Source organism: Rhododendron vialii, chromosome 1a (assembly GCF_030253575.1).
Source record: "Rhododendron vialii isolate Sample 1 chromosome 1a, ASM3025357v1".
Taxonomy (NCBI): Eukaryota; Viridiplantae; Streptophyta; class Magnoliopsida; order Ericales; family Ericaceae; genus Rhododendron; species Rhododendron vialii.
The window spans coordinates 17,189,142-17,206,552 of NC_080557.1; the positions used below are offsets into that span (position 1 = coordinate 17,189,142).

At 38.9% G+C, this 17,411-nt stretch overlaps 1 protein-coding gene across 7 annotated transcripts; it reads left to right on the plus strand.

Moving 5' to 3' along the window:
- Positions 1-1,435: 1,435 nt before the first annotated feature.
- Positions 1,436-13,736, plus strand: LOC131312429 (protein LONG AFTER FAR-RED 3). Of its 7 annotated transcripts, XR_009195884.1 has the most exons (16): positions 1,444-1,756; positions 1,865-2,046; positions 4,749-4,850; positions 5,695-5,767; positions 7,965-8,071; positions 8,151-8,274; positions 9,478-9,672; positions 10,043-10,128; positions 10,719-10,826; positions 11,741-11,836; positions 11,927-12,025; positions 12,435-12,509; positions 12,643-12,768; positions 12,899-13,014; positions 13,161-13,454; positions 13,489-13,736. XR_009195884.1 is itself a non-coding variant. In XM_058340201.1 (15 exons), exons 1-15 carry the CDS (start codon positions 1,678-1,680, stop codon positions 13,333-13,335), a joined length of 1,743 nt encoding a protein of 580 aa, XP_058196184.1. In that variant the 5' UTR covers positions 1,436-1,677; the 3' UTR covers positions 13,336-13,736. The 7 variants fall into 7 exon arrangements, 6 of the variants coding, with proteins under 6 accessions (XP_058196184.1, XP_058196390.1, XP_058196312.1 ...); XM_058340201.1 differs by having other exon boundaries at positions 1,436-1,756; positions 13,161-13,736; XM_058340480.1 differs by lacking the exon at positions 1,444-1,756 and adding an exon at positions 4,377-4,459 and having other exon boundaries at positions 2,005-2,046; positions 13,161-13,736.
- The last annotated feature ends 3,675 nt before the right edge of the window (positions 13,737-17,411 follow it).

Sequence of the window (17,411 nt, forward strand, 5' to 3'; positions counted from 1 at the left end):
AGGCGGAGATCCGCACTTTGAAGCAAAAAATTACCGACGTAATCGAGCTCAACGACTACCTCCTCCCATAGCTCAAGGAGTTCAAAGACCTAATCTGCCCCGTTCAATGAAACAGCAGTCTGGATCAGGTATGTTCAGTGGGAGGAGTTGCAGAAGGGCTTCAATTTTGGGTTAACCATTTTTTATTGGGTATATTTCTCCTCAACCAGATTTCACAAAATTAAGGCAACGTGCGTTCTCGCGCGCACACATATATCTCTAAAAATGAAATAAGAAAGGTAAAAATAGTACATTCTTACAATTACAGGATCAAAACATAATATGGCACGGATGAAATTTATGCGGGTGCTAATTTAGGACTAATATGCAATTTATTCTTTCTTCAAACTATTAGACTCTGCTGCCCTTACTCATACTTTCACTCGAAGTTTTGTAAAAATTTGAATTACGCTTCATTTGGTGTAAACAATTCAATGAGTAATCCCCGAATTAACACAATTTTGAGTAAAACCTTCATTAACGACATGATTGTAAATTTGGGAGGGGAGAAATAGCCTTGCAAATAAAGTAAAATCTCGAGTTTCCCTCCCTTGATTTGAGTAAAAATTTGAATAGAACTCAAGTAAGCATAAATTTGAGTACAGAAATGATACTGGTACAGATTTATGTCTGTACCAGTGCGTACAAACGCCTTTTTGGGCATGTTTTGGGTCACAAAAAAATGATCGGAGCCGCTCATTTTGTTTAAAATACTTTAATTATGGTCCTTGCAAAAAATAAACTCAATCCGGTACCGGTAAGGATGTTTACAAAACATCCAACTTTGCTTTAGAATTTAGGCATGAATTCTGTAACAAAGTTGAATGTTTTGTAAATGCCCTGACCCATATTGGATTGAGTTTATTTTTTGCAAGGATTATAAACAAAATATTCTAAACAAAATGAGCGGTTCTGATCATTTTTTTGAGACTCAAAAGAGACCCAAAAAGCCATTTGTACCACTCGCGTTTGAGTAAAGGTGGAGAGTGAATTTTGAAGGAGTTCTACTCAATTGGAGTGAAAAAGGGGGAAATGATGGAAGATGCTTTATAATAGAGATATAAATCCGTTACCCTTCAATTCGGCTCCCAATTTTCTCTCTACTCGCGTTCCCAATCGTCGCTCTCACCCAACAAGGATTGTCTCCACGGGCAAGGGGATTTGCTTCCACCTTAAAGGTGTAGTTCGATTCTGGGGTAGGCCAACTAGTTAGGAGGTGAAAGTCCATGTGAATAGGCTAATGGGCGGGTCTAGTGATCTCTCCTAGAGACTTCTCACTGCTTTTTGTGAGTGTTGGTTCCCGACGGTCCGTTCTAAATGGATTAGTTTTATCCTTTTGGGTGAGGATGTAGAAATGGTTCTAAATGGATTAGTTTTATCCTTTTGGGTATGAGGATGTAGAAATGACGCTTTTGCGCTCGCACTACTGATTGTATCACCCGCCATAGGGCGCTCCCCGATAAACAAGCAACAGAATTGGTAGTCAACCTGCAGGAATGTTTAGAGAGAGAGAGAGAGAGAGAGAGAGAGAGAGAGAAGCCACTTACCAATTTTGCTCACTAGTATTGAGATACTGCCAGAACTGTGCTGTTTAACATTGGCTTCCACTTCCGCTCAGTCCTTTGCTCACTCTAAATCATGAATTATTTAATCGTTCTCTCAGCGTCAGTCGCAGTCCTCCTCTCCATAGCCTTGTTTCCTCTGCTCAGCACCAACTGTAAGTGGTCACTTCGCTAAACCCTCGTTTCCATCCTTTTTCTCTCCGAATTCAGACTCTTGTTACATTCACAATAACTGTGTTTTTTGGTTTTTCTTTTTGGGGCAGATTTCTGGAATTTGAGAGGACCCCCATCATTCTCTTCTTCTTCTTCCTCGTCTCCGTCGGTTGCAGATTTGTTTGTCACCAATGGGTTTATCTACACTAGTGATTCCTCTCTCCCAGTTGCTGATTCCATGGCTATTCGCGCCGGACGGGTTCTCCGTGTCGGCAACCATTCCTCTCTTCAGGTTTCTTCTTCTTTATACACAGTTCTCTTTCCATTCTTGTTTGAGAAAACAGCCAAACCACCACACACATCAGTTGCGGACGCAGAATTTGTGTTTAGCATGGCCCAAATCACGTGTGTTTTCATATTTATAATAAAGAATATATTTTATATGTATATATTGTTACTTGCGAGGTTCGAAGAAGAGATGTTATTAGGTGCATGTGTGAAGCGACGTTAATTTTATACTCCTACATGCAACATAAGAAATGATTGAGAACTTGAAATTTTTGGGATTGTTACCCCACCCCTAAAGAAATTTCAAGAAATATTTTTCACTCAGACCCGGGTCTCTTCTTAGGACCCCCCCTGCAGACAATGCGAATACGAAGAATAATAGAGAACATTAAACAAGAACGCAAGATAGAGAGATTTTTACGTGGTTCCAAACTGTGTAGTTGAGTATGTCCACAACGAAGTGCAACCCAAATCGAATCAAGCTTCACAAGAACAACTCCAACTTCTATGGCTTATTTATCCAAAAAACAAGGAAAAATGTAAGTAACAGGAAGGGCAAATATATGTTATTTACAGACACGTGTTGTTGAAAGGAATGAGGTTTTCCAAAGTTGGACAAACTCTCATGTTAGTTATACCAATTCAAGGCCGCCTTGCCATTTGTGATGACGATGAGGAAATTTTATGCTAGGAATTTGCAGAATCCTGACACAGGATTAAGGAATGTGAATGCAACACAAACATATAAATCGAAAGTACAATTGTAAAAGAAAACTAATGTACAATTCTGAATTTGTGATCTTCGGCATTTTGAGTTTAGTTTAAGAATCTTTCACCCTCACTGATGTTTTTCTCCCTCAAGCTAAGGAGATCGACTTTGACATATTGATTTGCGACTGTCCCAAATGGGTCTGCAGTTTATGACGACAGATAATATGTTTGCTGCTGCTCTCACTTGCCGCCCATTGTGTTGGATGCCACCAGTCAATTTGACTTCCTATCCGTAGAAGTTGCCCCAGCTCTTGTAATGTCGAAACTTGTTGCTCCTAGAGTTGTCGAATCTCACCTTCAACTCTTGGCCGGCTGATGTCTAGTTTCTTCCATGAAACACTGGTACCAAGTGGTGGCTGGAGACGTCCTGCTTTGATACCATATGCTACTAAAGAAAGAACAGCACAAAAGTTCCACTTTTAGAGAGAACTTTTGCAATATGTCCCATTGGAGTTCGGGGGCCTATTTGATAGACTGGATTATACATTGGTTGGATTTATATGTTCGACATTTGAATGCGCCCATTGGTGGAGGAATTACCATAGATGCGGTATTGGTTATCTTCTCACTGTTAGTTTGTTTGGATGACTCTTTCCGCAGAATTTATCCTCACCATTCGTCCGGCATTTAAAACAGGACCTCAAAGTTACAAATTGTCAAACTTGAGTCTTTCTCTCTCCCCTATTAAATTACTGCGTTATAAATAGGTTGCAATGAATACTCCTGGAGCTTAAGGATGGACAGAGAATCTGAACAGAACCCAACTAACTGACACAAAAAGATGAAATAACAAAACAAAGGAAATAAAAGGAACGTAGTTGGAATTTATTGTGGTTCTATTTAAATTACCTAAACTAATCATGAAAGCAAATACTTGTTCTCATATGTTGTGCAGTTCATATTACTTATCCATATGTATGACTATTAAATTGTGAAGATATAAATTGTTAAAATGCCAGAGACTCCCAGGCATGTTGTGTCCTGCATTTTTAAGAGGAAATTGTGTGCATCTATGTTATGTATTGCTTGTCCCTGCCATTTCTGCTTACTCGATATCTATTCTGTCACGTTTATTCCTGCTGCTTTTGGTCGTATCACGGACAAAATTGAGGACCTTAAGGTGACACTAATTCCTTGGAGGGTTGTCAATAAGAATCTTAGTAGGAAAGTTTATGCACCTTAAAGGAAAATGGTGAAAGAAATATAAGCGAATTATATGCAGCAAAAGTTACTCCGTGTCTCTGCGTAGTTTCCAACTTTCGATGACACATAAATGCTATTTCCGAAGAGTTTAGATCCCATTGCTAGGAAATTGAAGTAAATGCTTATGCAACTTTGGGTTGTAACAAGCTTCTTTTTTTTTTTGATCGGCGTGTTGTAACAAGCTTGTGTTACCAAAAACGGTCACCTTTGAATATGTTAGTGAATACTAGGAGCTACCACCTGAAATGCTAATGATTGGGATTTACAAGAGAGTTGTATGAGACATTTCGATACTCTCAGAAGCGGCAATAATTGCAAAGCTCTTGGTCATATATCTCACGCTTCCTCGCATATCTTCAGGTTCTTTTGTTCTTTGCCTCGCTCTGCATGTAGATCCTTTTAATGGAGGATTCTTGAGGAATCAGTGACTTACTCTAAAGCTGGTAAAAGAAGTTATTGAGGTTCTGATTAGCGTCGAGTTTGTGGGCATCTTTTCTTGTTATATGGTTAGATGGTCTTATTCTTTTTGGTGTTTGGAAGGGGTCGTGGTACAACTTGGAGATTTAATGTTTTTTGCCTATGGAAATCTCACAAGTTGCATTATCTTTGATGTTTACTTTCTGGTACATTGTAATCAGCATTATTCTTGTTCCAGTACTGTTCCAAAGGAAAGAAAAAACCTTCGCTTTGTAAATATGGAAATTAGCTTTTTGCATAACTCCTTGAATGCAGGATTTGGTAGGACACGGAACTGAAGTAATGAATTTAGAGGGAAAAGCTGTGGTTCCTGGATTTATTGATTCTCACGTGCACTTGCTTTTTGGAGGACTGCAGGTCTACCCTATAAATCAGTTTTGTTCGTGGCCGTTTGTCGGCTTCTGTTGTTTGTGTTTGTATGCTTGTGTGAATTTAGTATGAATGTGTTCTGTGAGATGTTTGCAGTTTCTTTATGACTTTGGGTTTCACATGTAGAGAGTTGTACTAACTACTAACTACTAAGTACTAACTATAGCATCAGCCATGTTTGGTGTTAAATGGTTAGGAAATGGTGGAGTACTTCTTTGGAAAATTAGTAGGAAAACCAGTTTAAAAACTTAAGTTTTGGAGAGCTTGATTCGACTAATTTTGCAAGTGTTTGAGGAAGGGGAAGTTTGGTTGACAAAATTTCTTCAACAAGATCTTAATCTGAAAAAAAAGCTAGATCTTGGATTCTAATTAAATACCTGAGGGGAACAATATATGAGAGAACCCATGTGAGAGCCAATACTAATCTTTAAACTGTATTACTAACTTATGAGCCACATAATGGACCAGCTGAAGAGAGGATGTGATGGAATACTGATTTCTGAAAGCTAATTTGGTTTTATGCCTAGCGTATTTCTATGGAAGCTATCAATTTTATACGTGCCTTGTAGATTAGGTTTGCTGCTACTACACATACAGATATACATCTCTTTTTATTCGTTCAACTAATTGTTCAACTTCATACTTCCCTCATTCCTTTAGATGCGGAAGATCATTGTAAGGAAGATGCATAGTCAATATTCATCCCCTGGTGTCATGACAAGCTGCCAAGTCTCTTCTGAATATATATTTCTTTGATAAAAACGTTCTTACTTTCTTACGCACATCAGTTGTGAATAAGGTTCCATTGGTTTTAATTAGCAACCGAAAACAGATGGTGCGGGTGGAACTCCGAGGCATGAACAACAAGGATGAGTTCATCAGAAAAGTCAAGGATGCAGTAAGAAGTAAGTGCTCTATTTGTCTTGCATATGTTGTATCATTGTCGTGAACTGTGACAGACTCTTCAGTGTGCCCTCGCTTCCATGCCCTTGGCCCCTCCTCCACTCCCAACCCTGCTTTCAGTAGTGTGGTTGTCGTCGGAACTTGAGGAAATGTATGTAAGGTTACAATTTAACAATGATGTCTGGCTCTACTCCTTTAACCTGCATGACTATGCACTTGGGGTCAGGGTAACTAGTCACTCATTGGACTGCAGGAAAGTTAAATTGTTTAACAATGTTCACGGATTGAGTGGTACTAGAATCAGTGGATTGTTATTATAAATTTTGTCTCTTTCCAGAAAAGTATGCCCCTATCAGACTTGGAGGGGTAGACTCTGTACGGAACTAACCTTTGGCTTTGTTTGCACATGCACTATGTGACTAACCTCAGGATTGAACCAACGTGAGGTTAGTAGGCTGCATTTTAATGAATGAACCAATGGCCCCTTATATATATTATGCCTTTTAGCTATTAGGCTCCTGCCATCATTTGCTACGTAAGACCGTTTATTGGCCCAGGCCACCTTCGCTACCAGCCTACCAGTGACGGTCATTCTACTGGTGGGAATCAATTGCATTGGACGCCTGCAACAAGATGTTAGGGTACTGTTACTGCCGCTCGGTACTTGTCTTCCTAAAGCCCTAAACTAGAGGGCTTCATTGGAAGAGCAACAAGGATGGGATTCTAACATGGCATGGGGCTTATGTGTTCCATACCGATGGGATGAAGGCAGTAGTTGCAGCAATTGATCTCAATTCTAAATCTCAAGATGAATTTGAGGGTACGCACTTATCATTAGTATTTAGTATACCATCATGCGAGTCTCTTGGGCTTATGAATACAGTATCTTTGGTTGTTGGAAAGGCTCTAATTATCTCTGTACGTAGTAATAATTTTAGATAGAAACAATTTGAAAACCCAGGAAATGTGATTCTGGAATAAAAACATGCGTATCGCTCAGTTTTCACTATGTTATGCGACAATGAAAAATATTCATAGCTTTGGTGGTTACCCCTGTTACCCTATGGCCACTATACCACACCACCACGTCACTGCCACCAGTACTTCTATGGAAACTTCTATTGCTTTTCAAAAACATAGGTCATGCTAACCACCAGATGTAGGAGAAAGTGCGGGAAACACTTAACGCTAATGTAAGTCACCAAAATAAGCTATGGGCCACGTAAGAAAGGGTATACTTGGCTTGGTTTACAGATGACCGAAGATGGAAAAATATTATGCTTTTACTTTGATAATGTCTAAGAAGATCATAGATTTGGAGTAGAAACTTGGCAAGACAAAGGAAGGATTTGGTTGCTAGAATTCATTATTTGGTGTTGGGCATACTCTCTGTCTCTGCAATATAGATTTTATGAGGGAAAGTATTAATTTCAATGTATGTGTCTACTGTAGAAGACAAAGCTAATCCGAATTACAAGCTATGCTACACTCAAACTAACAAATGTTCACTTGAATCATACTAGTGGAACTGGAGATATTTTAACATAAAGCTCCTCTTGTTTATTCTAATGGAAGTCTGCGAGAGAGCTTATTTGATCCATGGTTTATCTGTTATCCTTCATTTCGATTTCATGTCTTTCGAGAAATATATTGATGAATTCCCGTAAAAGGTAATATGCTCAGGTAGCAGGTCTGTCGGAAATATCAAATCGTGATTGAAAGACATTGACTCTATCATGTAGATCCTTCATGTACTTTGACGAGGCAGCCATTCATAGTGGCTCCCTTCCATTCCCCATTTCATAGGGAACCTCAAAGTGACTAAAACCTAACATAATGCCACTAATCTGTCCAGCAATCTTCTTGTTTATACATTTGCTATTCAAGAAGATAAGACCCAAATTAACCTTAGACCTGATGGTGAAGTTCTAAATTTGGCCTTCTTTCTTCTTCTTGTCATGCTCGCCAGTCACCATCACCTAGGCTCCCCATTGGGTTGTGGTGAAGTTGGAGACAATGGCAAGGCTCTTACTATGCCAATGCCTATTTCCCATGTTTTACATGTATGACGTATCTATAAAGATTTCACACACTTTTAGTATACATAAATCTAGGCCAACCCTGGCTGGCATCTTCGGTACATATTATATCAAAACCTTATTAATGGTTTCATGGTTGCCTTTGAACAAATTCTTCTAGATCTGAAACATGGCTCCTGGTTATTGGGAGGTGGATGGAATAATGATCTTTGGGGAGGGGAATTTCCAATGGCCTCTTGGATTGATGATATTACACCCCACAATCCTGTAAGGAATCTCAAAACTACCCGTATTATATGAGGATTGGCATTTATCATGCAATGTTCTTAAGATACAACATATGCAGGTTTGGTTGTCAAGGATGGATGGTCACATGGGATTGGCTAATTCAATGGCACTGAAAATTGCAGCGATTACTAACAACACAGGAGATCCAGAAGGTGGAGGTATAGTAAGAACCACCGATGGAGGTAACTTTGAAAGGTTCATGTGTAGGAAGGTCGATTTTAGTTGCTTTTAACTACTAAACATTCGTTCACTCAGAGAACCTACAATTTGAGTTTTATTTTTGTGCTAACAAGACAAATGAATTGGGATACTGAGATTGTTTTCTCTTATATGTAACAAATATAATTAGAGGTTGAATCAATTGAGCTCATTCACCTTTAAAGTTTTCTAGGGAAGCACAAAAATTGAGCACCAGTAGACTTGAATATTTGTCTGAACAGATTGAATCAATTAAGCTCTACCTCCATAGGACAATGCCTTATTAGACCAGCCAGTTATTCTGCCTGGAATCTTCTCTTTTAGAACAGCACAATCAGCAGCAATCAATCTAACAGAGATCAAAGGAAATCCTAGGTATATACCAGGTAAACATCCTGGTGGGATATCAAGGATCTATGCTAAAGCCCTTTTAATCCCAGCATCCACTCCAGTGCACAAAAACCAATCTTAAACTGTCTACTCTCTCTAATTGATGTTTTAACCATGTGAAATGTGATACATGTTTTGCTTTTGGTTGATCAGTGTAGATTCTGGTCCTTTCAGTTTGCTACAGTGCTAAAACTGATGAAACAAGACTCAACTCGGTCTCTCATACACCAGTAATAGTGGTGTTCTCTAGCATAGTTTGTACCCAGGTTATGAAAATACTCAGCATTTTCAAACACGTCAACTATATTTTGGTGCTTTTTTTTGGAAAGTAATACTTTATTTTGGGTGCTTTAATATCTCTTATTTTGGAAAATAAAAAAGAAACCTACGCATTATGGTGTACATCTGCTCTAGTGGCTGATGTAGATAAAGTTATCCTGATTTTGAGCAAGTCTAGCTTGTGGTGAGGACAATATGTGTTTTCCGTTTGGCAGATGTAGATAAGTAGCAATTTCTGTTAACAGAGGACAATATTTTCCTGCTGCTTGATCATTCTAGTGTGAATACAGTTGCTATCTTTCTCCTGTATAATCTATATTGTCCAATTTTGTCATCTTCATGAATTGTTTTTTGATGAGTATAGTACTAATGGAATATGCAGCTTATCAGTGCGACATATTCCATGTGGTAATTGGTAGTATATGTAAAATTCTATTCACCGAATGGTTTCCGTAGCCAACACGATCAAACAAGTTGAATGGAACATTTAGTTATTTCTGTGGTGATATCACTTGCAGAACCAACCGGGTTGCTGATTGATTCTGCAATGAAGCTCGTTTTATCATGCATCCCAGAGGTCTCAATAGATGGAAGGAGGGAAGCTTTGGTAAGAGCCAGCAATCATGCCCTGACAAAGGGTGTGACAACAATAGTAGATTTTGGAAGATATTTTCCTGGCACATCAGCAGAACATCCATGGGAAGATTTTTCAGGTTTTATTAGCATGCTTTTAAAGTAATTGTGAATGTTCCATAAAATGTAATTATTTTATGGTTCTTTATGTGGCGTTTGGAATACATTTCATCATATTCATTACTAAAATGGATGCAAATCATTCAAAGCCAGAAAACTGTAGATTGTTGACTTGTTTGAAAGCTACGTTTAGCACAATAAACTCATTTCAAATGCTATGTAAACATAAGGTAGTGATTTAATTTCTGTGGGACAACAAATGCACCACTTGAAATTTACTTTTGCAGAGTATTGTTGTTCAATTTTTTTACAGCTCAGAAAAATGAGTTCCTGGGGTGCAGAGAGCCATTTTGATCCATCTCTGATTCTAGATGTTGCTGATGATTGCAGAAGTGTACAGATGGGCGGATATTTCTGGACAAATGAAGATCAGGGTTTGCTTATTTTTTCCAATGAGTACCTGGTCACGGTTACAAGTATGAATGACTTAAGTTGCTATTTTATGAGACCTGTCTTTCCTGGTCACAGTTACAAGTATGAAGGACTTAAGTTGCTATTTTATGAGACTTGTCTTTCTTAAATAATGATTTTCTTTACAACTGAACTAACACATTCAATCTTCTGCCGTATCCCCTTATATCTCGATCACGTATCCATGTGTGGAGTCTATACACGATCTCTGCACTCTCTCTCTCTCTCTCTCTCTCTCTCTCTCTCTCTCTCTCTCTCTCTCTCTCTCTCTCTCTCTCTCAGCCCCAAGGCCATTTGCTTAGTCAACTGCGTAAAGGACGCCCTTTTCATCTTAGCAGAAAACTCTTACTCACTTACTATATGTACAGTTATATACATATATATTACTTAAACATGTAAGGAAAATCATGTTCTTTGACAAATCTCGTTCTTCTATTTCATGCTATTAATAACTTTTTAGCAAGCTTTATCTGCTATTGTCTGCCCTGACCTTTCTCTGTCCTTTTCTTCCTTCCTATCCGCATTTTGTCTTTGCATTCCCTATTACAGAATTATCACCTTGCCTTTTCTCTTAAGAGCTTGATTTCCTTTGTAGGGTCTTATCCATGAGAAAGGTCGAAAGCTGAGCAAATGGCTTTATTTGGGCGGCGTGAAGGCTTTTGCTGATGGATCATTGGGATCTAATAGCGCACTCTTTTATGAGGTGAGAATGGTGATTTTTTAGGATCCATTAACCATTCAGTAGCGGAGGGTGATGAATGCGATTTCAATTGATAAAATGACTTCCGTTCGCACTTTGTGAACACGGTTTTAGGTTGAAAGTGAAATTTGGATGATAGCTTTCGCGTGACGAAGGATTATAATATCCTGTTAACAAAAAACTTGAAGAATTGAAACCAGAAATCAGAATCATGGATGTTTTGAAGTGCATGAGTGAAAATTTCTACTTAGTCAAGATTTGATATCCCGATTATGCTTATGGTTGGCACAAGATTTTGACAATTTTTGGGAGAACAAATCGAGAATCTACCTTTTCATCTGTTTTGAGAAGGGAAAAATAAGTCAGATCTGGATATGTCTACTCTTATTCATTTGTCTTTATCATTTTTTGTTTTTCTTCCCGTTTTGGTATTGGTGGAAACAAATACGAGGGGGGAGTGCCAACCCCACGTGATCCAAAGGAGGGGAATATTCTACTGGGCAGCTAGTACCACTCACTGTCCTTCATGATAGAGCAACTTGAACTGATGACGTGCGATAGGTGAACGAATACATGTAGATACTAGTCCACCCAGAACGTTGAGGGATATGCCTATCATTTTTCAAAAACAAAATATAGCAGGGTTTCTTTTTGGTAAAGTGTTATATAAGGGGTTTGTTAAAAGTTGCATTAAAAATCAGAACATTGTTTTGAAAGTCTGTACATGAACTGTGTCTGTGCCCATCCAGTCCAAGGGAGTTCATGTAGTACTACTGCACTTAATCATGAGCGTGGCTTCTATACAGTTCTCCATGGACATTGCTAATCACATGCCTCCTTCTTTTCTGAAACTGGTGTTGTATACTTTCCACATATCTGCCAATATTGACAGAAGACATTGTTCATGTGTTCGGTAGCCTTATGTTGATGATCCTCAGAATTTTGGCTTACAAGTTACAGATATGGAAAGTCTATTCAATATGACCGTGGAATCAGATAAATCTGGGCTTCAGGTTCTCCATTTGTTGCTATATAAACCGCTCCATATCTATCTGTGTAATCATGCGCTATTGTGGTCACTAACTTTAACTTGGATGTGCCAGGTTGCCATTCATGCTATAGGTGATAGAGCAAATGACTTGATCTTGGATATGTACAAGTCTGTGGTTGCTAAAAATGGGATGAGAGACCGAAGATTTAGGGTAAATAATATCTCCAAAATATTTAGAAATTTATCTAACATCAATCATGGAAGAAGATTCAGTGCAGCATAGTTTTTTTGTTGCCTGTTCTTTTCTTCATAGGGCCCATCTGTTTGCCCGGAATATCGAGAATTAGGATTGGACTATAAATCGAAAGGGCCCCATAGCCAACGTTCAAATGAAACTTTAGCGGTCAGGGTTAAGTATCCATTGGATATGAAATCCCACAAGGCCATGGCATATATAATGCCTCGACGGGTGTTGTGTTACTAATCCCATCACTATGAGTATGTCTGGTGGTTTCATATCTTATGGAATTATATCACCCTTACCTATTAGTCCAGTCAAACAAGCAGTCCCTTAATGTCGGCAAAATGTTACCTTCCATGACTATAACAAACGTTTGCAGATTGAGCATGCTCAGCATTTAGCACCTGGGACAGTAGGCCGATTCGGTGAAGAAGGAGTTGTTGCTTCAATGCAGGTTCATGAGGCTTCAAGTTTTCAAATTACCATTTATTGTGGACCCTATTTTTGTCCTCAAGGGCTTCAATTCATTTGTTGCTCTGAGTGGAGATGGTTTTATTTGGTTAAAATTTGAAACCACTTGTTAACAGCCTGATCAATTACTGGGTGATGCTGATTCTGCAATTAGAAAGCTCGGGGCGGAAAGGGCTCAGAGAGGATCATATCTATTTCGGTCACTCCTTGCTAGCAATTTGTCATTTGGATCTGATTGGCCAGTGAGAAATTTCAGACGTTCTCTTTCTCAATTGTCTATTTATTTTTATTTTTATGGAATTTAGATTTCTCGTGAGAGATTATTCCCATGCAAGTTACATGTTTCATATTGTTTTTGTTGTGAATTTTCAGGTTGTAGAAATTAATCCTTTAAGTAGTATAAAGACTGCTATGAAAAGAATACCGCCTGGTTGGGAAAATGCGTGGATACCATCAGAGTGCATCAGTCTGAGTGATGCATTAAATGCGTACGGCAAATTAAACTACTTTCTGTGATCGGGGATTTTGTGTTCATTATTTGAATTTCCAAATTATACTGCACCTGGTCCTCTCTATTTTCCTTCTGTTTTTCCTTTCAGTTATCATCTTCGCTAATGTGACCTTCCCATGGCAGGTACACGATCTCAGCTGCCCGTGCATGTTTCCTTGACGAGGAGGTGGGGTCACTATCCCCTGGAAAATTTGCTGATTTTGTTGTGTTGTCTACTGAGTCATGGGATGAGCTCATGGCTGAAGGATCTGCATATGTCAAGGCTACATATGTTGGTGGCGTACAAGCGTATCCCTGAAAACCATTGGGCATACGGCCTGACAGGCCTTACCTTTCCGCCGGAGCTTCATGGGCGTTGCCCCGTTCCCCAATCAGAACAGTGGGAAATATAGGGCCATTAAAGGAGCAAGTCTGTAGGTTGTATAGTGCCATAAAAGGAGCAAATCTGTAGGTTGATCATTTAAAAGCATGCCCTGCATATTTCTTGTGATAAGTCCGTAGTTTGCTTGTTTAAAAGGATGCCCAATGCACATATCTCGCCTACCCCTAAAATCGTCGTATTTAGTGGTTCCCAAAGCTACATTTGCAGAGAATGTAATTTGGTTGTTGCTGAAGGAAGTTTGTATTATTTAAAGGATGTGAAACATCAAAGACTTTGCTAAATTGCTTCTTGAAATCCAAAACACTTCATGACCTCCATTTCTATTTAGCCTTTCCTGAATTGCGTAAAATCTATGGTACAAACAGACCCTTAGTCGTATTGGGTATTGTTCACTCTGTGTTGTAGTTAGGAGGTTGGACAATTTTCACTTTGATATTTGTATCAAATAGGATCGAAACGTTGACGGCAATTTGTTTGGAAAATTCCGTTATATGCAGTCGTCTATTTTTTCCAGCTTCTCTATTTTATTCTTCTTTCTTACTATATAAATCCCTTTACCACTTCCAAGTAATCCAAGTAGGGCAACTTTCCCGCGCGAGGAGGATCCCATTTATTAGAAGAGTGAAGAAAAAGCTATGTATTCGTTTGGTTGGAGCTGGGGTCAAACATCAGTACGAGCGCGCTATGATTAGGGCAAGTTGATGAGCACTCTCTGACCGAGGTTAGGTCTTCTTTTGCTCTGTTGCTGTCATTCTTCCTCCAACCTGTACAAAGCCAAGGCTTCTCAAGTCAGGTACATCAAAGGTAGTAGTAGAAAAGTCGTCGCGGGAGCCAGGATGGACTTGATTTCTATTATCTGGCCGTGGTTCCCTGTTCTTCAAATCCTTTGTTTTAAGCATCAGATGGAAAAGAGAAAAAAAGTCAGAAGAGAGTAGACATATAAACAAGTAAACCTGGCCCAGGATAGATGTATCGAAACATCATACATATGAGGCCGAAAGCCTAGGTCTACCTTGTCTCTGGTGATAAGCACCTAATAATGTAGATTTTTGGTGCTTAAAGTCCTCTAGTATGTTGCTTTTCTTTGAATAAATTGTCGTTTTTATGCGATATTGTACGTAAGGTAGTTTTATTAGTATTTCAGGCAAACCACAAGAAAAAGGCGTGTTTTGACACCAATAAGAACCCTCGAGGGTGTCCAAATACCTGAGGCCGCGTGGAACGCAAGTCACCGAGGCTCAAGAACGAAGAAACGAAGCACCGGAGGGTGACTGGGGCCGTTGGATGCCAAGACGAGGAATAAAGATGAAGATTTGACTTTAAGCAGCTCGGTATCGATACAACCATTTTGGTTGTATCAATACCATAAACTTAAAGTTTAGTGTAGAGAACAACGTATCGATACAACAAAATGGTTGTATCGATACCTGGGCATTACGTCAGAAGCAGTTTTTTGGCTTAACTGCGCGGTATCGATACATCATTCTCTCTGTATCGATACCGAGTGCTTACTGGCCACTTTTTGCACTTTCCACTTTTAAAAAACTAGCTACTGCCAGGTAGTAGCAAGTTTTGGGTGATATTTGTTGAGAGAATGACATGTGTATAAATAGCCCCTTACCTCACAAATATCTAGGGTTAGATCTTATCTTTTAGTTTTTTCTTCTTGCCTAAGTTTCCTCCATTGTTGTTTTCAAGCTTTCTTAGTGTAATTTCTTCAAGAACACCCTTAGTTAATTGTCGTTTTTTGTTTTCTCATTTAAAGTTGTAGCTACGGATTAGATTCTACTTAATATCAGTTTATTTCTGTTTTCATCGTTTAAATCTCATGTTGCTTTTTATCCTTATGCTTAGTTCTTTAGCTATGAGTGAGTAGTCTTTTAGACTTGGTCAAGGGGTGATTCCTACCCCGAGACTTGGTTGGTAAAATGGTTTCTCTTGCCTTAAAGTTTTAAATTGGTTTATAAAATGGATTAAATCTCTTATTTTCGTTCAAAGCATGTAGTTGTAACTTCTTTGATCGTGCGTCGACAAGCTTAACTTGCCACACATGATGCTTGGAACCCTAGCGCTTCAAGTGTTTGATTAAATGACTAAATGAGTTTTGGTCCATTTTCGGACCCATCCTTACATATGATTTTCAAGTTAAACCCTCGGAGTGAGAGCACACGGTTGCGACTCTCACTTGAGTTATCAAAGAGAACCATTAGCGGGCTAAGTCGCGGGTCGGTTGATCCTCGAGACCTTGCCGCTCGCTAATTTAGTTTAAAACTCGTTTCTAGTCCCAACTTTCAAAAGTAAAACAAAGTTGGCAGTCTAACACAGAAAACCCTTACAACTACAATCCAAACAAGCTTCTATCGAATTTCCCTACGGGTACGATCCCGGTCTTACTGGTTATCATGCTATCGACGACCTAGCTCTACGCTTGGGGTATTCAACCTTATTTGAAGGCAAGGTTATTGGCTAAGCATTTGGCTTTCTTTGGCTGTACACTAATTGAATATGGTGTAGACATTGGCAAAAGGACATTGGATATTGTGCAAACGAGCTGGGCAGAGCTTTGTCGAGCTTGAGCTCGGCTCGTTTACTAAACGAGCCAATAACTTGAGCTCGAGTCTTAACGAGCCAAGCTTAGTCATTTATTAAACGAGTCTCTTTAATCGAGCCGAGCCTCCCTTAACGAGCCTATCTTTTTCTGTGTACCAGTGTTATTTACGACGTGCAAAGCACATCGTCTTGTGCTCACTAAGTTTGGATTCAGTGTGTGTGTGTGGGCGTTTATTTGGTTTATTCTTTTCTTGTAGTGTTTTTCATTAGCGGCTCTAGCATGGTATCATGCCATTGAAGGATGATTGTATGGTGGTGCTTAAACGATTCTTAAGTTTGTTAGTATCTTGAACGATGTCAACTGGTGGCGAGTACATGGCGATGGGTTGCAGCTGTCGAATTTGAGGAGGGGTGATAAAATCAGAATCGGAAGAGAAGAATAAGGACTTAAATTTTACCTTACATCAATCTTTTTTATCCACCAAGTTTTAGGCCCTCCTTTGAACACATTCTGGAACTTTTTGTCTTCATAATAATCCATCAGGTACTCAAGCCACTGGATCTGTGAAGAAAATCTCCTGAAATAAACTAACCCCTCCCCTCCAAAGGAATGGCTAGTATTAATAAAACATAAATAGAAGCAAACAAATAAAGAAAAACAAATAACAGAAGTCTAGAAAAGTTCTTATACATCACAAAACACAAGACGCACCTCATAACGTTTCTTGGTAAGCCTCTCAAGGAATGGAGATTTCTCTAACTGCTGCTTACTGGTTCCCGTGATGTAGAAGATGTCCTATTGTCCAGGTTCCATTCTTGAAATGTAATTATCTAGCGAAGTTGATTTGCCATCAGTCTTTGCACTGTAAAACAAAAAACAGATAAACAAAACACTCAAGTTATTCCCAATGAACAGATATAGAAAGCTATTAAAGACGACATCCACTGCCAACCCTTTACAAAAATGTTAAGCACGTTTCAAATTTGAGAAGTTTTTCCAAGCGATTTCTGTTAGCTGCATCCTTGATAATGCCAAGTTTTATTGATTTGCCAAACTCGTACCAGAACTTAGTATATTGACCTTTCTTCTCATTGCTGTCACTGGATTCCTCAATATCGGTAGCAAGATGGAAACATAATACTAATGATATTACTTGCTTTTATATACTTCATTAACCTTATACAAATGCTCATTGTACTGCAGGCCACACCCCTATACGAAGAACAACCTTAGAGTAATTTTATTTTTCAACTCATAACGTCGGAAGCTTAACAAGGTTTCAAAAACGAATAGCTACTTTGAAACAATGTAAAAAAAAGTATCAAAATATGACAATGGCACTATTGAACAAGGCGTGTGCTCAGTTTGAAAGAAACAGAAGCATTCTTTGTCAGGATGTTATTTACTTCTGCTCTTTGGGAGAGATTTCATGAGCGTAATG